The following is a 23426-nucleotide window of genomic DNA, read 5'->3' as shown; positions in this document are numbered from 1 at the left end:
TTGTCTCAAATTCAGATTCTTGTAATTTCATCTTTTATTCATCACTTTCCTCCTTTCAATTTAAATTGATCTTGCTGTTTTTCAACAATTTGTTAATATCTAATATTTTAATGTATTCCCCTTTCATCTACAATATCATCATCATCAACAACAAAACTTTATTTATATACCGCTCTATCTCCCATAGGGACTCAGTGCAGTTTACACATGTCTTTTATCAATTCATCTCCCAACATTTAAAAGTTTTATTTTTTAATTTTGTCAGAGTTTGCCATTCATTTATCACAGTCCATTCTGGAGATTCTTTTCTACACCATGACAGCAGTTAAATAGAAAATTGTCTAGTTAAGTTTAACGTGTTTCTTCCATCTAAATGGACTCTCATACATTTTACATAGGCTGTGTCTATCATGCACGCTTAAACATCTTTCTCCTGTGTTTTAATGTAGATTTATTTTTGTTTTTCTCAGCCTATTGATAAGTTTGTATTCACTCCACTGGTTCCGTCACAGTTTGTAAAACCTTTGGTGTTTCCAACTGTTTATGGAGATTCTCTTATTAGCTCTGATTCTGTTATTTTTGTTGTTAATGTTGTTGACATCTCCTCCTCTGGTGTTGGTTGTTTTCCTTGGTCACTCTACAGTTCTCATGATTCCATTGAGCAATGGAAGTTATAGTGATGTCAAACTGCATTAATCCTACAGTGTAGATGCATCTTCAATCTGCCTAGTAATATCTCCGACTACAGCAAAAAAGAGGTAAATGTATGTACCATGTCACCATTCTCACCAGAATGATATGAAGAATATGGATCCACACTGCCATATGATCCAGTTTCTGAATCCAGATGATCTGCTTTGAACTGGACTGGGGCTGGGCTGTGGCGCAGGCTGTTGAGCAGCTGCAATAAATCACTCTGACCATGAGGTCATGAGTTCGAGGCCAGCCCGTGGCGGGGTAAGCACCCGTCAATTAAAAATAAAAAATAGCCCCTGCTCGTTGCTGACCTAGCAACCCGAAAGATAGTTGCGTCTATCAAGTAGGAAATAAGGTACCACTTATAAAAGTGCGGAGGCAAGTTTAACTAATTTACGACTTGGAATGAGGAAGTGCCGTCAGAGTGGATGATGAAGCAGCTGCTCCCCCCTGTGCCCAGAATCGAACATCCCCTCAGGAGAAGGTTAAATTGCCTCTGCGTCTGTCTGTCTCGGTCTCTGTTTGATGTGTTTATGGGCATTGAATGTTTGCCCTATGTGTGTATAATGTGATCCACCCTGAGTCCCCTTTGGGGTGAGAAGGGCAGAATATAAATACTGCAAATAAATAAAATAAATAAATTATATGGGTCTACACTGCCATATAAGCCAGTTTAAAGCAGATCATCTGGATCCAGAATCTGGATTATATGACAGTGTAGATGGGGCCAAAGACAGCTGAAATGTTTGGAGGGAACCTTGTTACATAACACAGTTGGGAGGAAAAGGGAACTGTAACATTTTCAGCAAAATATAGGCACCTTATTTATTGGTTTGAAATATAGTACACAGTTAATTAGACATTCCCGTTTCTCCAAAAAGGGATTCATTCTTGCAATACAAGTACAAACAACGGGGGTGTTGAGCATCTCAGTAGCAAAGGTCTTTCTAAATTGAAAATAATTTCATTATCTGTTCTGGAAAGACAAGCAGGTTCAGATGGGAAGTCTCCTCACCAAGGGAGACTCTTCCCTTCCCAGTCCAGAAAGGCTCCTGTTGATGATGACGATAAAGAGGCGAGCACTTGGAGGATGCCTTGCACACAGTCTTGCACAGTTATGGGTGCCTGAAAGAGAAGGGAAGAGAGGCTCAGGTCCTGAGGGAATCCGGGCTGGGCCGGGCTGTGGCGCAGCTGGCTAGTAACCAGCTGCAATAAATCACTACTGACCGAGAGGTCATGAGTTCGAAGCCCGGGTCGGGTTAAGCCCCCGACCATTAAATAGCCCAGCTTGCTGTTGACCTATGCAGCCCCGAAAGACAGTTGCATCTGTCAATTAGGGAAATTTAGGTACGTTTATGCGGGAGGCTAATTTAACTAATTTACAACACCATAAAACTGCCAGCAAAACATGAGGAAAGGAATGAGGAAGTACAGCCACTAGTGGAAGGTGAAGCAACAGATCCTGGGATATAGAGCAGTGTAAAAGGGGGCTAAGATTTAATGCTTTCCCCTATGAAACCCTCTGAGGTAGATTTAGGATGGATCTACAGTGCCACATAATCCAGATTATTTGATTTGAACTGGATTATATGAGTCAACCCTGCCATATAATCCAGTTAAGAACGGATAATCTCGATTTTATATGGCAATGCAGATGTAGGGTTTATGCCACTGAAGTAACAAAGAAGTAGAATCCACAAGGCATATTATATTTTTTATGGTTTCTATAGGTCAGTGATGGCCAACTTATGACACGCGTGTCAGCACTGACACGCCTAGCCATTTTTGCTGACACGCTGCCGCATGCAGATTGATTGGATGACTATGTCTTTTGTGGCCAAATTTGATGCGATTTGGTCCAGTGGTTTTGTTGTTTAGTCCATGGGAATTATGCACATTACATTTATATATATAAAATTATTATATCATTCTATTATTATTGTAATATATTATATTATTACTATTGTGTTATTATTCATTATTCATGACTACATTGAAACTAGAATAGAGAGAAATCAGTGTGGAAACTGCAAGAGGTACCATAGATTGTTGTACATGGAAATAATGGTAATAAATAGTTTTTGATTTATTAAATACAGTTATATATTACAATTATATATTTTTGTTATTTAAACTATACATATTGCGAAATTATGGTTTTTTTCTTGAAGTGACACACCACCCAAGTCATGCTAGGTTTTTTGGTGAATTTTGACACACCAAGCGCAAAAGCTTGCCCATCATTGCTATAGGTAGACTCAACAACATCTGATTACTCCATGAGGTTGAGATTTAAGAATTGATTTTACTAATATTTGTATTTGTGTGAATATGGGGCTGAATATACACTGCCATATAATCCATATTATCAAAATAGACAACCTAGATTATCTGCTTTGAACTGGATTATGTGAGGCAGTGTAGATTCATATAATACGATTCAAAGCGTATAATCCGGATTATATGTCAGTGTAGTTCCAGCCTGAGTCTACATTGCTATATAATCCAGTTCAAAGCAGATAGTCTGGATTTTATATCGCAGTGTAGATGGGGTCTGGGAGAATATAGGTGCAACAACACTGTAGATTTAATGCAATTTGAAACTACTTTAACTGGCATGACTATATGCTATGAAATCATGAATGTAGTAGTTTTGCAAGGTACTCGCATTTAGTCTTCCTTGTCAAGGAGTTCTAGTGCTTCATCAAACTACAAATCACTTTAACTTTCACAGCCTCATGCTATAAAATCGTGGAATTTGTAGCTTGGTGTCAAACTGCAGTAATTCTACAATGTAGATGCGCCAATATTTAGCAACGGTGTCCAACACAATGCCTGCTAACTTGTTCTGTTTCTCTCTGCAAAGTTTGTTGCTTCTTGTAAGTTTATCTGATACCAGAAATGATAATATTTTTTAAAAATGGAGTGTCCATTGTCCCAGAACCCATTATCTTTTACTTGACTATGATCAAGCCTTGTTGTTTTGTTTGGCATTGTGATATGGCCTAAGTACTGCATTGTACTTAATCCTAGAACAAAAGAACTTAAAAGACAGGTTCCAACAAAGGATAGTTAAAGTAATGATCATTACACACTTTACATCTTTCTGTATTTTCCCATTCCCTATTTATTCTTACACACACATACTATTTTTTTGGGGAAAAAAGAATATTCTTGCACAATTTTTGCATTGGTTGTAGTAATAATAATAATAATAATAATAATAATAATAATAAGAATAATAAGCTTTATTTATATCCTGCCCTCTTTCCCAAAAGGGACTCGGGACAGCTTACAACAAAACAACGAATACTGCAAATGATATAACACAGACAATAATCACATATCAATAAATAAAAACAAAATAGCACAATGGTGCGAACTTAAATAAAAAAAACAGTTCAAAAGACTATTTAGCACCCTAAAAACAGTATATATATAAAGGCCGTTTAAAACCAGTCAGTTCCTATGATCAGGGTACCCAGCATTATAAATTATAGTTCTAACTAGCTGTGCCCGGCCACGCATTGCTGTGGCATTGTCTGGTGGTGTTGGTGAGAAATTGTTGAGGTAGTGGTGGTATTGAATGTCTGTTGTATGGCTGTCTTTATGTTTAGTATTCACACTGAAGTGGATTATATGGCAGTGTGGAGTCAAGATAATCCAGTTCAAAGCAGATAATATAAGATTCTAAATGGGCTATATAGCTGTGTGGAAGGGCCTTGAGTCTACACTGCCATATAATCCAGTGCAAATCTGATAATCTGTGGAAGAGGCCTAAGTGAGGCCTAACTGTGCCTGTCCCCTGGGCTGAGGAGGTTGCTAGGAGACCAAGTGGGCGGAGCTTAGCCTTCTAACTGGCAGCAATTGGATAAAAACTATTATTCCTCTCCCTGTAATTAGGACTTTATTTTTCTTTTCATTTTGTTGTATCAACCTAGAGCCGTGAATGTTGGGTTGTGTTGTCAAATTTCGAGTTTGGGGGGCCTGTAGTTTTGTTGTTTTGTCCGCTGCCCTGATGCCATCACTCTTTTATATATATAGATTGTAGGTTCCACTGGTCTGGAAATGCCTGTGGAATTTCAGTTTTCTATGTTTTTTTCTCTCAGTGGTCATCCAATCAAGGAGCCTCCACCACTGAACTGAAAGCAATGCCTACCACATCACCAGGCTGTGAGGATTAAATTTCACAGAATCAACATTGTTTGAAGGAAAATATAGATTGTAGTGGTGTGCATTCGTATGGAACTACTGTTTGTTTTGTGTAGTTTCATTTGTGTCATCTCATTTTCATATTGGTGTCCCACTAATGAAAATGGGCTGCCTATATGACATGAATTTTAATCTGGCTTACAAAAAATTTTGAAAATTTTCAGACCATTGGCTGCAATGGGAGGGCTTCTGAGGCTCACCCCCCCCCCCCTCAGTTTTTGGGCTAGAGGGGCGAAAATTGCCACACACGCATTTCGACCCCTTTTAGGCCACCAACTTTTTAAAACGTTTGGGTCTTCCCCAGAGTACTATTGTTATTATTATTATTAATATTATTATTATTAACACCCATTGGCACACATCAGCTGTCATGGGGAATCAGCCCTCTATCAGACTCAATTTAGGGTCCCAGAATAACTATTGTTATTAATATGAATATTAAGGCCCATTGGCACACATCCGATGTCACAGACAGAACGCCAGCGAGTAAAACAAAACTCAGTTTATTGAGGTTACAGAACTAAAAACGCACGTAGGAAACAAAGAACAGGGCAAACACTTGACTTCAGTGTGATAAGTAACAAAAAACAGCTCAGTTTGAGTTTAAACGGTTCAAAGGGATAAACCAGGTTAAACAGAAGTATAATCCGGATTAAATCAAAAGTGCTTACTTCAGCCTGGCAAACAATGCAAACAAAAGAGGATCAACAGGAGTCAGAATGCAAACAACAGACTGGTAGCAGATTCCTCTCTGCTACTCAGAAACAGCAGGAGAATAAACCAGGCTTGTTTATTCCTTCCTGCAGCGAACGAAAAGCGTGGTCGTAGTCAGGATTCAGTTTAAGGTTCAGCGGCCAACGATATCCAGGTCCAGGCACAGCAGTCAGGGTAACGGCAGTCAGCAGGGTCCCAATCCGGTCCAGAGGTCAATAGCCAAGCGTAGTCGTCTAGGAAATCCAAAGGTCTCACCGATAGCCAGCAGAAGGGATAATCCGGAATCGAAGTCAGTCAGTCCAGCGTCAATCCAGTGCAAGTAGATATTGCCCGTCAAAAAGACGACAGAGGTCCAAGGTGTCCAGTAACGAATCACACCCGTCTTCAGGAAGTTCCCCAACAAAAGGCCAAGCGTCCGTCCAGATTACCTTGCCCAACGCAATTAGACATTGGTCCCAAACCCCAATTTATCCCAGTTCAAGCTCATCATCGCTGTCAGCTGCCATCCCAATTCCAGGTGCCCCAACATCATCATCCTCATCAGAGCTTAAGCACCTTTGACTACGCCCCACAGCATCCCCAGCTGTGGATCCCGCTCCATCCCTCCAGCCAGTCCATGGGTCTGATCCTGCAACCCGCCAATCACCTCCCATGCTTTCATTGCCTGTTTCCCCAACACCCAAATCCTCCCTCACACGAGTCCATTCCATGTCGTCCTCCTCCGAGCTGGCCATCTCTTCCTCCAAACCCTCAGAAAAACCCTCAAATGAGTCCTCATCTGTCGGGTCTGTAAACAAATCCCGGAGCCGTTTTCTTTCACGCTCCTCGAAAGAGTCTGACTCTCGAGGAGTCTTATGACCCCTTCTTCTATTACCGGGGCCCGAAGGCTCAACCATAACATCCGATGTAATGGAGACTGGGAGGCATTCCTCTCCCAGACTCAGTTTAGGATCCCAGAGTAACTATCATTATTAATATGAATATTATTATTAACTCCCATTGGTACACATCAGCTGTAATGGGAAAGCAGCCCTCTGTCAGTATGAAAGGAAAATGAAAGCAAGCACAATTACTGCGGCTTTCATTTTCCTGTCGCCTCTCATTTCCTATGAAAATGTTGTCATTAGTTTTGGGTAGACGAACGGTCAAAACAAAATGATAGCACGAAGGAAACGAAGGAAAAAATTTTTTGCACATCTCTAATAGATTGCTTTCTCACACTGTACACTACCTTGTCTGTTCCCATGTCTGTTTTCACCCAGCCCGGATGGATCACAGTGCATAAGATCCCATCTGCTTTCAGTTCCCTGGCAAGGCATACAGTGACCATATTCAGAGCTACCTACAAAACAAACAAATTAGTATTTTAGCTTGCTTAAGAAGGGCTGCTCCTTACATTTCTTTGGCCAGCACCTATCCCCACTTGTTCTTCTATATGGCAAAGTGATTTAGACTAGGTCTCTATGAGACTAGGATAGAAACCCATACTTAGCCATGGAAACTCTATCATAGGGTTGCCAAGATGTAGTCAATATGAAGAGCCCTTCCCCACAGCCATATAACCCACAATATCTGCTTTGAACTGCATCCATATATTCTAGTTCAAAGCAGAAAATGTGGGATTTTATTCAGCTGCGTGGAAGGGGCTGAAATACATAAAACAAGTCACCTTCAATGGCATGAGTACTCTTGGATCCAACTTTTATGAGCATCAATCTATGAGTATTCAGCTTCAGTTGCAAGCTGCATCTTGCAAAGGCTTTAAATTTAAAATTTCTTAAAGAATAAGTAAAGGTAAAGGTTTCCCCTGACGTTAAGTCCAGTCGTGTCCGACTCTGGGGGTTTGTGCTCATCTCCATTTCTAAGCCAAAGAGCCGGCGTTGTCCGTAGACACCTCCAAGGTCATGTGGCCGGCATGACTGCATGGAGCACCGTTACCTTCCCGCCGGAGCGGTACCTATTGATCTACTCACATTGGCATGTTTTCTAACTGCTAGGTTGGCAGAAGCTGGAGCTAACAGCGGGTGCTCACTCCGCTCCCGGGATTTGAACCTGGGACCTTTCGGTCTGCAAGTTCTGCAGCACAGTGCTTTAACACACTTCACCACCGGGGCTCCAGGTTTATTAAAGAATACTGGGATCAAATAATGGCAGTTGAAAAAGCTGGATTCCCATTGGGCTAATGTTCAAAACGAAAGAAATCTGACCCTCTGAAGAGACTCACCTTGCTTGCACGATATGGGTACATTGGGTCATGAAAAACCTCAAATCCTCGTTCAATGGAAGCCAGTTTGGAGGTTATATTGATGACTGCTGCCTTGCTGCAGTTCATTTCCTCTGCTCCTGTCGCATTAGCTGCCCTCTTGAGCAGAGGCAGGAATTCCTGAAACACAAGTAACACAGAAATTTGGACTCTGATAATTCAGAAAATTCAGACTATTATTGCTCACCCTTGCCTGTTTCTCCAACTTTTCTTCCGCAACATTGTCCAGCCCTTGTCTTCAAAATATCCAAGAGCTGACTCATTTGAGGAACCACTACTGATCCCCATCGGTTGATGCCTGGCCAATAGGCAGTCTAAGACCCCTTCTACACTGCCATATAAAATCCAGATTATCTTATTTGAACTGGATTATATGGCAGTGTTGACTCATCCAATCCAATCCAAATCAGATAATGTGGATTATCTGCTTTGATAATCTGGATTATTTGTCAGTGTAGAAGGGGCCTGAGAGAAGCCAAGGATATTCATACACAGAGCTTCAAATGAGTTATAATACCTTGAGGAGATAGGGCGGAATACAAATAAAGTTATTATTATTATTATTATTATTATTATTATTATTATTATTATTATTATTATTAATGACACAGCAAACAAGATAGATATGCTGGATTTCGTAACACAAAATCACAAGTCAAACATTTCCCAAGTGTCTAGGACTGTGTGATGTATTTTCGGATGATGCGCGCAGATCCCAGTAGGGTGGCCTTTTGCAGTTGGCAGAAGCAGCAAAAATATACAATGCCAGAAAACTGCACAATTATTATTATTATTATTATTATTATTATTATTATTATTATTATTATTATTATTTTATTATGACATAGCAAACAAGATAGATATGCTGGACTTCATATCACAAAATCACAAGTCGAACACTTCCCAAGTGTCTAGGACTGTGTGATGTATTTTTGGATGATGCAAGCAGATCCCAGTAGGGTGGCCTTTTGCAGTTGGCAGATTGTGATTTTGTCAATGTCTATAGTTTCCAAATGCCGGCTGAGATCTTTTGGCACGGCACCCAGTGTGCCAATCACCACTGGGACCACCTGCATTGGTTTCTGCCAGAGTCTTTGAAGTTCAATCTTGAGGTCCTGATAGCGGCTGAGTTTTTCCTGTTGTTTTTCGTCAATGCGACTGTCACCTGGGATGGCGACATCAATGATCCAAACCTTTTTCTTTTCCACAACTGTGATGTCTGGTGTGTTGTGTTCCAGAACTTTGTCAGTCTGGATTTGGAAGTCCCACAGTATCTTTGCATCCTCATTTTCCAATACTTTTGCAGGTTTGTGATCCCACCAGTTCTTTACTGCTGGAAGGTGGTACTTGAGGCATAAGTTCCAATGAATCATTTGGGCCACGTAGTTGTGCCTCTGTTTGTAGTCTGTCTGTGCAATTTTCTTACAGCAGCTGAGGATATGATCAATGGTTTTGTCGGTTTCCTTGCACAGTCTGCATTTTGGGTCATCAGCTGATTTTTTGATCTTGGCCTTGATTGCCTTTGTTCTGATGGCTTGCTCCTGGGCTGCAAGGATCAGGCCTTCTGTCTCCTTCTTCAGGGTCCCATTCGTGAGCCAGAGCCAGGTCTTCTCCTTATCATCTTTTCCTTCAATTTTGTCAAGGAACTTTCCATGCAATGTTTTGTTGTGCCAGCTGTCAGCTCTAGTTTGTAGTGCGGTTTTCTTGTACTGGTCTTTTGTCTGCTGTGCTTTGAGGAGTTTCTGATTTTTGACTTCAATCAAAGCAGGTTTTATTATTATTATTATGAATTACATAGTTGCCTATAGCATGTTATTTATTTTGGCTTTGGAGCTACAATTCAAAACAATGCAACAAATGGAAATTTGTTTATTTTGCTGCTATAACAAGTAATACCTTCTAGTTACTTTTGTTCTTTTAGGAGCATTTTAGAAGGGCTTGTCTTTCTTTGAGCTTTGTTTTCAGTAATGAAAATAAGCCATGTGTTGTTGAAAGCTTTCATGGCCAGAATCACTGGGTTGCTGTGAGTTTTCCGGGCTGTATGGCCATGTTCCATACATTCGGGAGAGAATGCTTCTGGAACATGGCTATACGGCCCGGAAAACTCACAGCAACCCAAAATAAGACATGTTACTTTGTGTACATTGGTAACAAGTAAGCATCAAACAAACAACGAAATAATAGCAAGAAATAACTTTAAAAATAATTTTGTTTTTACTTTTTAAAATAACGTGGAACTTACTTTAACCACAAAAATCGCCCCCACTACATTTGTGTTGAAGGCAGAGAGCATTTCTTGTCGTTCCACAGTTTGTAAAGTGGCATAGGAGTTCACTCCTGCATTGTTGATGAGCAAATTCAGGCCCTCGCCCTTCAGATGAGATTCCACCACTGCGACAGCAGCCTCCACACTGGACTGGTTCTCCACCTCTTTCATGCAGAAATGATAGAAAATGAGGCAAACGAAAAATTAATGCACTTTGACAAACTTTAACTGCCATGGCACAATGCTATGGAAAAAGAGAGATTTATCATTTAGTGAGGCACCGGCACTCTTTGGCAGGGAAGGCTAAAGACTTTGTAGAACTACAACTCCAATGATTCTATGGCATTGAACAATAGCAGTTAAAGTGCTGTGCAATACTGCCTAAAATTGCTAAGTTGAAAACTGGAGACAGCACCTATATCTAAGGCCCCTTCCACACAGGTGAATAAAATCCCAGATTATCTGCTTTGAACTGGGATATATGGCAGCGTGGACTCAGATAACCCAGTTCAAAGCAGATATTGTGGGATTTTCCACCTTGATATTCTGGGTTATAAGGCTGTGTGAAAAGGCCCTAACACTTGTCTAGGGCCCCTTCCATGCAGCTGAATAAAATCCCGCATTATCTGCTTTGAACTGGAAGATATGGCAGTGTGGACTTAAACAACCCAGTTCAACGCAGATACTGTGGGATATTCTTTCTTGATATTCTAGTTCAGGGGTCCCCAAACTTTTAAAACTGGGGGCCAGGTGGAGGGCCGAACTATAGTCGGACAGGTGGCCACCGAGCAATAATAATAACAATAATAATAATAATAATAATCCCAACCCCTTTCTGCCTTTGTGGACCAAAAGCACAAGCAAAGCAACTCTGATAGATGGCCACCCACCCTCAATGTTAATAATAATAATAATAATAATAATAATAATAATAATAATAATAATGAGGAGGAGGAGGAGGAGGAGGAGGAGGGTTGGAAAAGACCACTGGGCCATTTAGTCCAACCCCCCCCCCCCGGTCTTTGTGCACCAAAAGCACAAGCAAAGCACCCCTGACAGATGGCCACCCACCCTCAATGTTATTATTATTATTATTATTAATAATAATAATAATAATAATAATAATAATAATAATAATAATAATAATAATAATAATTTATAATAATAAACCACCTGCCAGCAGCAAAAAACTGGTGGGATCACAAACCTGCAAAGGTCATGGAAAATGAACACGTAAAGATACTGTGGGACTTCCGAATCCAGACTGACAAAGTTCTGGAACACAACACACCAGACATCACAGTTGTGGAAAAGAACAAGGTTTGGATCACTGATGTCGCCATACCAGGTGACAGTCGCATTGATGAAAAACAACAGGAAAAACTCAGCCACTATCAGGACCTCAAGATTGAACTTCAAAGACTCTGGCAGAAACCAGTGCAGGTGGTCCCGGTGGTGATGGGCACACTGGGTGCCGTGCCAAAAGATCTCAGCCGGCATTTGGAAACAATAGACATTGACAAAATTACGATCTGCCAACCTCAAAAGGCCACCCTGCTGGGATCTGCATGCATCATCCGAAAATACATCACACAGTCCTAGACACTTGGGAAGTGTTCGACTTGTGATTTTGTGATACGAAATCCACCATATCTATCTTGTTTGCTGTGTCATAAAATAAAATTAATAAATAATAATAATAATAATAATAATAATAATAATAATAATAATAATAATAATAATAATAAAGAGGGTTGGAAGAGACCCCTTGGGCCATTTAGCTGAACCCCCTTCAGCCTTTGTGCCGTGGGGGCCACATGTGGCCCCTGGGCCGTAGTTTGGGGACCCCTGCTCCAGTTTATATGACTGTGTGGAGCGGCCCTAAAAGAGAGAATTTCAGCAGGCATTGCTTGTCATGCAACCAGATAACAAGCATTACCTTTTAAAATTCCCTCTTCAATGGTATAAAAATAATTTCTAGTTTCCACTCTGGCTTCCCTAGATTATTGGGCTGATGTAGTGATCAACCAACATTCATCAGATTTCTGCTAGTGAGTTTCTCAAATATTTGATGAATACTTTAACACAATTTAAACTTTGAATGACAAAGCATACAGGCAAAACTATCAATTTGTGAACACAACATGTTTATTGAAATCAGAGGTTCCCAACCTTTTTTTTTGACCAGGGACCACTTTGACCAGGGACCACTCTCCAACATTAGTACCAAAAGGGTTACAAATCAGTTTTTGGTCAACTTTAGATTCAGTTTGGTTATTTGGGGTGCTGATTCAGAAAACCGCATTGGAAAGACCACATCAGCTCTAGTTTCAGATACAGAACATATGCCACCCAGTAGTTGTCATTTGCTTGCCTACAGAAAACCATATTTGATAATCTAGAGCTAATATGGTCTATCCAATGCAATTTTCTGAATCAGCACCCCAAATAACCCCAGAAACAGGCCTAAAAACGAAGACACCAAGGCGCCCCCGCTTCCAAGTGCCACATGGAACAACTCTGCTCAGGGGGAGGGAGAGAGGAGGAGAAGCAGCAGTCAGGAGGCTTGTTGTTGTGCCTTTTGTGGGTAGTCAGCCTCTCCCCTTCCGACATCCCCATTGTCTCGGCACTATAAGAGGGTTTCACGAGATCAGCCGCTCTGGTTGCAATGGTGTAGTAACGGTGAGGCTGCAAAGCATATTTTAGTTCTTGGGGACCACTGGTGGTCCATGAACCACAGGTTGGGAACCACTGGTTTAAATAAACAGGTTTTCTTGCTGACATAAGAAGACAACAAAATAAGAGATAAATGCCAGACCTAGTTGAACCACATGAATGTTGGAGTGTTTTTCAGCCAGTTGGTGCAGGGCCTGAAATTGGAGACAGAAAGATAGTTGTGACAAAAGAAATGGATCAAAAGCACGGATGGTGAAGTTAGGAACATTATTATTTACTTGCTTAGTCAAATGCCAGTGTGGTGCAGTAGCTTCTAAACATTTCATGTTGTGGTGACACACTTTTTATCCATCCATTTCATCCAGTTTTACTACCAAACCAGAGGTTAAACCAACAGCTCATAAAATATGCTGACACATACATAAAATTTAATAACGAAATGTATGGGGACACAACATATCTCATGAAAACCTTTCATTTATATATATATACTAGCTGTGCCCGGCCACGCGTTGCTGTGGCGTCGTCTGGTGGTGTTGGTGAGAAATTGTTGAGGTAGTGGGGGTATTGAATGTCTGTTGTATGGCTGTCTTTATGTTTAGTATGCACACTGAAGTGGATTATATGGCAGTGTGGAGTCAAGATAATCCAGTTCAAAGCAGATAATAAAAGATTCTAAATGGGTTATATATATATGGAAGGGCCTTGAGTCTACACTACCCATATAATCCAGTAAAATCTGATAATCTGTGGAAGAGGCCAAAGTGAGGCCTAGCTGTGCCTGTCCCCTGGGCTGAGTAGGTTTGCTAGGAGACCAAGTGGGCGGAGCTTAGCCTTCAAACTGGCAGCAATTGGATAAAAAAAATTATTCCTCTCCCTGTAATTAACACTTTATTTTTCTTTTCTTTTTGTTGTATCAACCTAGAGCCGTGAATGGTGGGTTGTGTTGTCAAATTTCAAGGTTGGGGGGCCTTTAGTTTTGTTGTTTTGTCCGCTGCCCTGATGCCATTACTCTTTTATATATATAGATATTTAAATGTATGATTTGTAAGATAATAACATACGTTTCCAGGATTTTTGTTATTTTGTCATTTCTTCTTATGTTTGCACGACACACCCACACACTGTAGCCAACACACTAACATGTTGTGATACACAGTTTGGAAAGCTCTGGGATAGTGCTGGGTCGCCATATTTCCTTTATTATAAGGGATATATGATGACTGGAAAGCTTGTCCCTTTGAAGGTGTCCCCTTTGAGGGTTGAAGTTTGTCTTTTCTCATTGAGCAAAATGCCCTCGAATGCTGGTGCGTCTCCAAGAGACATTATATAGCAGTGTAAATAGGGTCTCAGATAAAGGCAATAGCAAGCTCCCTTTCAACAAATCTTGCATGGAAAAATATGATAGGTTTGCTGCAAGGACATCATAATACGGACAAGGCTTGAGACTACACAACAACAATGATGAATACTTACCGTCTGGATTGTTCTTTGACAGCAGCTTCCAATCTTTTGCCCTCCAGATTATTTAGATATCCTCAAATTCCTTATGTTTGGCCAAGTTGGCTAGACCTTCTTGGATTCAAAACATTTGAAAGACCTAGGGCCCTTCCACATAGTTATATCACTCAGAATATCAAGGCAGATATCAAGGCAGATAATGCACAGTATCTGCTTTGAACTGGGTTATCTGAGTCCACACTGCCATGGAATCCAGTTCAATGTGGATTTTTTACAGCTATGTGGAAGGGGCCTTAAAGTCAAGAGCCACTGGGTTGTTGTATGTTTTCCGGACTGTATGGCCATGTTCCAGAAGTATTCTCTCTGACGTTTCCCCCACATCTATGGCAGGCATACCTCTGAGGATGCCTGCCATAGATGTGGGCGAAACGTCAGGAGAGAATACTTCTGGAACATGGCCATACATCCTGGAAAACATACAACAACCCTGTGATCCTGGCCATGAAAGCCTTCGACAACTCAAGAGCCACTGTTTTGTTACTATATTCCTACCTGCAACTTTGCCAAGTTATCTATAGTTTTTTTTAAACACAGAGCTTTACTCCGAAATCAGTGAGTCAGGTTGTCACCCATTTGGATTTATAACAATCCAAACTGTTTTTATTCTATTATTATTATTCTTTCTCTGCTTTTAAATGTCTCACTTTGATGAATCCATGTCAATGATCATTTTGAAACAGGCGGAGCAACTTAGGTTCCTTTCATGTCTCTGCAAAATGACAGATTTTGTGCTTGTGCTGCAATCAGTGGTTTTGCGTGTCCTGTTCTATACTGATCGGTCAGGTCATGACATCTTCTCAGTGCCAGCTATACTATGTGTCAGAGTTGAGACGGGTGATTAGGCAACTGGAAAGACTGTCCAAACAATTTCCAAACAAAGTAATAAATAAAGATCTTGCAACAGACAGCTTAACTTATGATGTTTGCAATTTTCTGAAAAGACAGTCAGCATTGGGGGGGGGGGGACGACGACGAAGGAAGCTGGACAGACAATGTGGCAACTGGCCAGCCACAGATCTCTTTGGTGGATAAATCCACACAAGTGATATACTCAAGGCCGAGTGTGCAGTATCCTGGTCCCGTCTGACCCCCTTAAGGGCACACCTACCTGTTTAAATGAGAACTCAAATTGGTCTTCAAAGCCAAACAATTCCCTGGAAAAAAAGGGTGTTTCACCCTTGTTCAGATTACAGGTCATTTGACCACAGCGGTTGCATTTTTGTTCTTTGTGGTTATATGTATATCTGCATATTCATATAAACCAATGATCTTTCTTACCACCCGCTGACACTCCTTTTGGCTCCTTTACAAGTCTCCCTTGTCTTGCTTTCCTTATCTTTTCTCTCTGAAAGCCTAGAACTTCTCTACTCTATGTGTGAGAATAAATGTGTCTATGGCCATCTACACTGCCATATTATCCTGTTTCTGAATTCAGATAATATGCTTTAAACTGGATTATATAGCAGTGTAGTAAGGTAAAGATAAAGGTTTTCCCCTGACGTTAAGTCCAGTCATGTCTGACTATGGGGATTGGTGCTCATCTCCATTTCTAACCTGAAGAGCCTGTGTTGTCAGTAGACACCTCCAAGGCCATGTGGCCGGCATGACTGCATGGAGTGCCATTACCTTCCCACCAGACCTATTGATCTACTCACATTGGCATGTTTTTGAACTACCAGGTTGGCAGAAGCTGGGGCTAACAGTGGGTACTCACTCTGCTCCCCGGATTCAAACCTGTGACCTTTCAGTCCACTAGTTCAGCAGCTCAGCGCTTTAACACGCTTTGCAGTGTAGACTCATATAATCCTGTTCAAAGCAGATAATCTGGATTCAGAAACTGGATGATATGGAAGTCTGTATCTGTGGTTGTCAGAATTAAATTAAATGGCTCCTCATTCAATTTAGGCACATTTAAAGTTTCCAATAAGATCTTTCCTCAAGATACGTTCTCTGTTTGAGACAAGTGTGAATGTTGCCATTGGCCACCTTGATTAGCATTGAATAGCTTTGCAGCTTCAAAGCTTGGCTGCTTCTTGCCAGGGACAATCCTTTGTTTGGAGGTGATTAGCTGGCCCTGATTGTTTCTTGTCTGGAATTCCCCTTTTTAAAGTGTTCTTCTTTATTTACTATCCTGATTTTAGAGGTTTTTTAAATAGTGGTAGCCGGATTTTATTCATTTTCATGGTTTCCTCCTTTCTGTTGATATTGTCCACATGCTTGTGGATTACTCCACAGAGAAGCCATTGAAATTCACAAGATGTGGACAATTTCAACAGAAAGGCGGAAACCATGAAAATGAACAAAATCTGGTTACCAATATTTAAAAACTCTAAAATCTGGGCAATAAATAAAGAACATTCGAAAGACAGGGGAATTCCAGACAAGAAACAATTACGTAGAGCCAGCTAACAGCTCCCAACAAAGGATTCCCCCAGGCAGGAAGCAGCCAAGCTTTGAAGTTGCAAGACCATTCAATGCTAATCAAGGCGATCAATTGCAACATTCACACTTGTCTCAAACAGAGAAGAGTTCTTTCTCAACCTGGACATTCCACAGATATATAAACTCCACTTGGTAAGTTTCCAACAAACCTCACAACTCTTTGGTCTTAGTTTGAGTGATCTGCCAATCTTGGCCCTATGATTGCTTTCTCTTTGCTACTGTGCAATTCCAGACATAATGTACCTCACCCAACAGGTTATGCCATCTCTATATGATGAGATTGACAATGTCTGAATAAACTTACAGTAACCACATGTTATATAACAAACGGCTTCAAGGAAAGTCATTCCCCAGGAAACTCTGCAACAGAACAGACATTTAGAGGAAAGCTGTGCACCCATACCGCATTAGGTTGAATGGTCAACAAACCTTTCCCTTGGGTCCTTCGGGGTCACGGCAAGTGGCAAAGATGTGCTTTGGTGGATCGGCCCTCTCTGCAAGCTGTTTGACTAGTTCCAGCCCAATTCCCCGATTGGAGCCCGTCACGAGAACACTGCGAGCCAGCGGAGCCATCCTGCAATTCACTCTCACTCCTCTGGACTTTGTTCAGGGAATTGGTAAATACAGATCAGTGGTGCCAAAGAAGGCGAAGTATGCTTACCATTGGCCTTGTCTGCTCACCTGCCTGAGGCTGGGACACCTGGAAAGAGTGATTAACTATTCTTGTAAAGCTAAACTGAATGGGCGTTCCTGGAAGATATGAAATTATGCAAAGAACAGTCATGGAACGGTAAAATATCCGGGTTTGCTGGGCTAGGAAATCCCTCACCGCTCAGCTGTCAATCTGATTGAGCAGGATTGAGCTACTATTGCACTGGCTAACACACATGTGGTGCTTCAAATGTTAGTCCTTTTTCTGGGTATTTATCACAGGGGTCCCCAAACTAAGGCCCGGGGGCCGGATGCGGCCCTCCAAGGTCATTTACCTGGCCCCTGTTCTAAACTTTAGACTTAGGGTTGACCTAAGTCTACCTGGTTTTTGGAGATCTTTTTGCTTACCTATGGTCTTATGAGATCGTCTAGATGGTCTTTGATGGTCTCTTTGCTTAGCTACAGCCTTGTGAGACCATCTAGATGGCTTTTGGAGGTCCCTTTCCTTACCTATGGTCCTATGAGCCCGTCTAGATGGCCGTTGAGGGTCCCTTTCCTTACCTATGGTTTTATGAGATTGCCTAGATGGCCTTTCCTTACTGATGGTCTTATGAGACCATCTAGTTGGTTTTTGAGGTCCCTTTCCTTATCTATGGTCTTCTGAGGGTCTGATGAGATCATCTAGATGGCCTTTGAGGGTCCCTTTCCTTACCTATGGTCTTATGAGATCGTCTAGATCAGGGGTCCCCAAACTAAGGCCCTTCAAGGTCATTTACCTGGCCCCTGTCCTAAACTTTAGACCTATCTGGTCTTTGGAGGTCTCTTTGCTTATCTATGGTCTTATGAGATCATCTAGTCTCTAAAGGTCTCTTTGCTTAGCTATGGCCTTATGAGACCATGTAGATGGCTTTTGGAGGTCTCTTTCCTTACCTATGGTCCTATCAGACCATCTAGATGGCCTTTGAGGGTCCCTTTCCTTACCAATGGTTTTATGAAATTGTCTAGATGGCCTTTGAGGGGCCCTTTCCTTACCTATGGTCTTATGAAACCATCTAGATGGTCTTTGAGGGTCCCTTTCCTTACCTATGATCTTATACCTATGATCTTATACCAAGATGGCCTTTGGAGGTCTCTTTGCTTACCTATGGTCTCATGAGATCGTCTACATCAGGGGTCCCCAAACTAAGGCCCATGGACCGGATGCGGCCCTCCAAGGTCATTGACCTGGCCTCTGTCCTAAACTTTAGACTTAGGGTTGACCAAAGTCTGAAATGACTTGAAGGCACACAACAACAACAATCTTAATTTTGGACTATTTCATCATAGTCCGGCCCCCCAACAGTCTGAGGGACTGTGAATCGGCCCTCCACTTAAAAAGTTTGAGGATCCCTGGCCTATCAGCTCTAGCTTTTGAAATACAGAACATGTTGCCATCTAGTGATAACCATGTCTAAGAAACTAGAGCTGATGCGGTCTAGGTAAGGTTTTCCCTGACGTTAAGTCCAGTCATGTCCGACTCTGGGGGTTGGTGCTCATCTCCATTTCTAAGCCGAAGAGCCGGCATTGTCCGTAGACACCTCCAAGGTCATGTGTCCAGCATGACTGCATGGAGCACCGTTACCTTCCTGCCAGAGCGGTACCTATTGATCTACTCACATTGGCATGTTTTCGAACTGCTAGGTTGGCAGAAGCTGGAGCTAACAGCGGCTGCTCCCGCCACTCCCGGGGTTTGAACCTGGGACCTTTTGGTCTGCAAGTTCAGCAGCTCAGTGCTTTAACGCACTTCGCCACCAGGGGTCCTTTGATGCGGTCTATCCAATGCAATTTTCTGAATCAGTTCTTCAAAAAACCCCAGGAACAGCCCTAACAAACATAATACCAAGAATGACTTCTCCTGAGGATCTCAGGCTCTATGCAGGTTTGCACTAGGAGATTAGGGCCCCATCTACACTGCCATATAAAATCCAGATTATCTGCTTTGAACTGGATTATATGGCAGTGTAGATTTGTATAGCTAGTACAAAGCAGATAAGATGGATTATATGGCAGTGTAGATCCAGCCATGGTCTGCCAAATACATATACTACTTACTTAGACGATCCCTCGTAGGCCGAGGATGATGGTTCTCCAGTTATAGGGTTTTGGGGGTGTGTCCGCAGGTGACTGAAGAGACCTATTCTTGATCTGCATATTCTCCCGCAGTGAGGACATTGGTTTTCAGGTGGAAGGCGGCCTCGGTCAGGGTTGGCTTGACGCTCCTTCCTCTTGGCACGTTTCTCCTTTAAGCCCTCCGTTCGTGCCTCTTCGAACTCCGCAGCACTGCTGGTCACAGCTGACCTCCAATTAGAGTGGTCAAGGGCCAGGGCTTCCCAGTTCTCAGTGTCTATGCCACAGTTTTTAAGATTGGCTTTAAGCCCGTCTTTAAATCTCTTTTCCTGCCCACCAACATTACGTTTCCCGTTCTTGAGTTCGGAATAGAGTAGCTGCTTTGGGAGACTGTGATCGGGCATTCGGACAACGTGGCCAGTCCAGTGGAGTTGATGGCGTAGGAGCATTGCTTCAATGCTGGTGGTCTTTGCTTCTTCCAGCACGCTGGCATTTGTCCACATGTCTTCCCAAGAGATTTGCAGGATTTTCCTGAGGCAATGCTGATGGAAACGCTCCAGGAGTTTAGTGTGACGTCTGTAGACAGTCCACGTTTCGCAGGCGTAGAGCAGGGTTGGGAGGACAATGGCTTTATAAACAAGCACCTTGGTCTCTCTACGGATGTCCCGATCATCAAACACTCTCTGCTTTATTCGGAAAAATGCTGCACTCGCAGAGCTCAGGCGGTGTTGTATTTCAGTGTCAATGTTGACTTTTGTGGAGAGGTGGCTGCCAAGGTAGCGGAAATGGTCAACGATTTCTAATGTGACACCATTAAGCTGTATTCCTGGCATTGCAGAGGGATTAGCTGGTGCCTGTTGGAAGAGCACTTTGGTTTTCTCGATGTTCAGTGAGAGGCCGAGCTTCTCGTATGCTTCTGCAAAGGTGTTTAGAGTGGCTTGTAGGTCTTCTTCTGAGTGAGCACAGACTACATTGTTATCGGCATATTGGAGTTCTATAACAGATGTTGTGGTGACCTTGGTTTTGGCTTTCAGTCTGCTGAAGTTAAATAGCTTGCCATCTGTCTAATAGATGATTTCCACTCCGGTGGAAAGCTTCCCATCAACAAGGTGAAGTATCATAGCGATGAAGATGGAAAATAAGGTGGGGGCAATAACACATCTCTGCTTGACACCTGATTCCACCTTAAATGGGTCACTTTGGGAACTGTTGCTGTCCAAGACTGTTGCCATCATGTCATCATGGAGGAGCCGCAGGATGTTCACAAATTTGTCAGGGCACCCGATTTTTTGGAGAATGGTCCAGAGAGCGCTGCGATTCACTGTGTCGAATGCCTTTGCAAGGTCAATGAATGCCATGTACAGAGGTTGGTTTTGTTCCCTGCATTTTTCTTGGAGCTGTCGAGCAGTGAAGATCATGTCCACTGTTCCTCTGGAGGGGCGGAAGCCATTCTGGGATTCTGGGAGGGTGTCTTCTGAGACAGGGAGAAGGCGGTTTGCAAGGATTCTTGCGAGGATTTTCCCAGCGGAGGTTAGAAGGGAGATACCGCGATAGTTCCCACAGTCTGTTCTGTCCCCTTTCTTGAAAAGGGTGATGATGGTGGCATCCTTGAAGTCAGCTGGGATTTTCTCAGTCATCCACACCTTTTCAATGAGCTGGTGGAGTTGTTGTATCAGCTCAGGTCCACCCGTTTTGAAGATTTCAGCAGGGATCCCATCAGGTCCGCTGGCTTTGTTGTTTTTTTGTTGGGTGATGGCATTGCTAACTTCTTCCAAACTAGGTAGTGCTGCAAGCTTATCCCTGGTTTGTTGTTGCGGGATTTGTGAGAGGGTCTCTTCGGCCACATTGGAGCTGCGATTCAGCAGGTTCTGGTAGTGCTCTTTCCAACGTAGTGCAATTGATGTTTTGTCCTTCAGAATTTTGGTTCCATCTGATGAGCGTAGAGGCTGTATGCCATGGTTTCTTACTCTACTGTAATAATATATTTAAATTTATGCTGCTGCTTTTATGTTAAGTTGCTTGGAGTTTCTTTTAGGAGAGATAAAGCAGGGTAAAAATAAAGAATAATAATATATTTTAAATTGTATGCTGATGCTCCTTCCAGAGAGATAAAATGGGGTATAAATAATAATAATACAATAGAGTCTCACTTATCCAAGCCTCGCTTATCCAAGCCTCTGGATTATCCAAGCCATTTTTGTAGTCAATGTTTTCAATATATCGTGATATTTTGGTGCTAAATTCGTAAATACAGTAATTACAAAATAACATTACTGTGTATTGAACTACTTTTCCTGTCAAATTTGTTGTATAACATGATGTTTTGGTGCTTAATTTGTAAGATCATAGCCTAATTTGATGTTTAATAGGCTTTTTCTTAATCCCTCCTTATTAACCAACATATTTGCTTATCCAACGTTCTGCCGGCCCGTTTATGTTGGATAAGTGAGACTCTACTGTATATTTAAATTGTATGCTCATGTTTTTATGTTAAGTTGCTTTTATTCTCTTTTGGGAGAGATAAAGTGGGGTATAAATAAAATAATAATAATAATACAAAATATTTTAAATTGTATAAATAAATACAATAATAATAATACAGTAGAGTCTCACTTATCCAAGTTAAACGGGCCGGCAGAAGCTTGGATAAGCAAATATCTTGGATAATAAGGAGGGATTAAAGAAAAGCCTATTAAACATCAAATTAGGTTATGATTTTACAAATTAAGCACCAAAACATCATGTTATACAACAAATTTGACAGAAAAAGTAGTTCATTGCACATTAATGCTATGTAGTAATTACTGTATTTATGAATTTAGCACCAAAATATCACAATGCATTGAAAACATTGACTCCAAAAATGCATTGGATAATCCAGAACGTTCGATAAGCGAATGTTGGATAAGTGAGACTCTACTGTAATAATAATATTTTAAATTGTATGCTGCTGCTTTTATGTTAAGCTGCTTGGAGTCTCTTTTAGGAGAGATAAAGCGGGATATAAATAAAGAATAATAATATATTTTAAATTGTATGCTGATGCTCCTTTCAGAGAGATAAAACGGGGTATAAATAATAATATAATATACAGTAGAGTCTCACTTATCCAACATAAACGGGCCGGCAGAACATTGGATAAGCAAATATGTTGGATAATAAGGAGGGATTAAGGAAAAGCCTATTAAACATCAAATTAGGTTATGATTTTACAAATTAAGCACCCAAACATCATGTTATACAACAAATTTGACAGAAAATGTAGTTCAATACGAAATAATGCTATGTAGTAATTACTGTATTTATGAATTTAGCACCAAAATATCACGATGTATTGAAAACATCGACTACAAAAATGCGTTGGATAATCCAGAACGTTGGATAAGCGAGAATCTGCTGTATTTAAAGTGTATGCTCATGTTTTTATGTTAAGTTGCTTTTGTTGTCTTTTGGGAGAGATAATGTGGGGTATAAATAATAATAGTAATACAAATATATTTTACATTGTAGAAATAAATACAATAATAATAATAATAATAATAATGATAATAATAATTTAAATTGTATGCTGATGCTTTTATGCTAAGCCGCTTTGAGTCTCCTTCGGGAGAGATAAAGCAGGGTATAAATCAATATAATATAAATAATAATAATATTTAATTTTGCTTCAGGCTTCAAAAGGAATGGTACCCAATGTTCCTGGCGATCTGCAACCTGTCTGCTTTGATGGAAATGAGACCACGATGACGTCATCTTTGCCCTTAATGGCAGCGCCCTGGTCGCCTTCTGCCCTTTCCGGGGAGGCCACGTGATTTTGGTTGCCGAGCCATTGCATCAGCCGCAGGAAGGGTCCTGTCTCGCCGCGGTGCTGGCCAATCC

At 41.4% G+C, this 23426-nt stretch overlaps 2 protein-coding genes across 5 annotated transcripts in view; both read right to left on the bottom strand.

The window, feature by feature from the left end:
* Positions 1–1821, bottom strand: part of LOC100568193 (C-signal) — a 20904-nt gene extending 19083 nt beyond the window's left edge. The window contains exon 1 of the mRNA XM_062961666.1: positions 1712–1821. The gene's annotated coding sequence lies outside the window, so the exon portion shown is untranslated. The remainder of the gene's footprint in view (positions 1–1711) is intronic.
* On the bottom strand, positions 1496–23405 carry LOC100551622 (C-signal). 4 transcript variants are annotated; one of them, XM_062961669.1, is made up of 8 exons: positions 23238–23387; positions 19533–21575; positions 17220–17490; positions 12970–13021; positions 10128–10315; positions 7847–8005; positions 6854–6964; positions 1496–1821 (listed from the first exon to the last, which is right to left on the bottom strand). In XM_062961669.1, the coding sequence occupies exons 3-8, from the start codon at positions 17361–17363 to the stop codon at positions 1708–1710; spliced, it is 768 nt and encodes a 255-aa protein (XP_062817739.1). In that variant the 5' UTR covers positions 17364–17490; positions 19533–21575; positions 23238–23387; the 3' UTR covers positions 1496–1707. The 4 variants fall into 4 exon arrangements, with proteins under 4 accessions (XP_062817739.1, XP_003225387.1, XP_062817737.1 ...); XM_003225339.4 differs by lacking the exons at positions 19533–21575; positions 23238–23387 and having other exon boundaries at positions 17220–19475; XM_062961667.1 differs by lacking the exons at positions 1496–1821; positions 6854–6964; positions 10128–10315; positions 17220–17490 and having other exon boundaries at positions 7870–8005; positions 23238–23405.
* Positions 23406–23426: the final 21 nt, after the last annotated feature.

Source organism: Anolis carolinensis, unplaced genomic scaffold (genome assembly GCF_035594765.1).
Source record: "Anolis carolinensis isolate JA03-04 unplaced genomic scaffold, rAnoCar3.1.pri scaffold_9, whole genome shotgun sequence".
Classification (NCBI taxonomy): Eukaryota; Metazoa; Chordata; class Lepidosauria; order Squamata; family Dactyloidae; genus Anolis; species Anolis carolinensis.
Note: the sequence above shows the minus strand (reverse complement) of the source record. Positions and strands in the feature narration are given on the sequence as shown.

Excerpts from the sequence above, each read along its gene's own strand:
- LOC100551622 (XM_062961667.1), bottom strand. The coding sequence starts at position 20,380 with ATGCCAGGAATACAGCTTAATGGTGTCACATTAGAAATCGTTGACCAT. Across the intron at positions 13,022-19,532 it reads GCCTACGAGGGATCGTCTAA|GCCCTGCACCAACTGGCTGA; the intron begins GTAAGTAGTATA and ends CTCCAATTTCAG.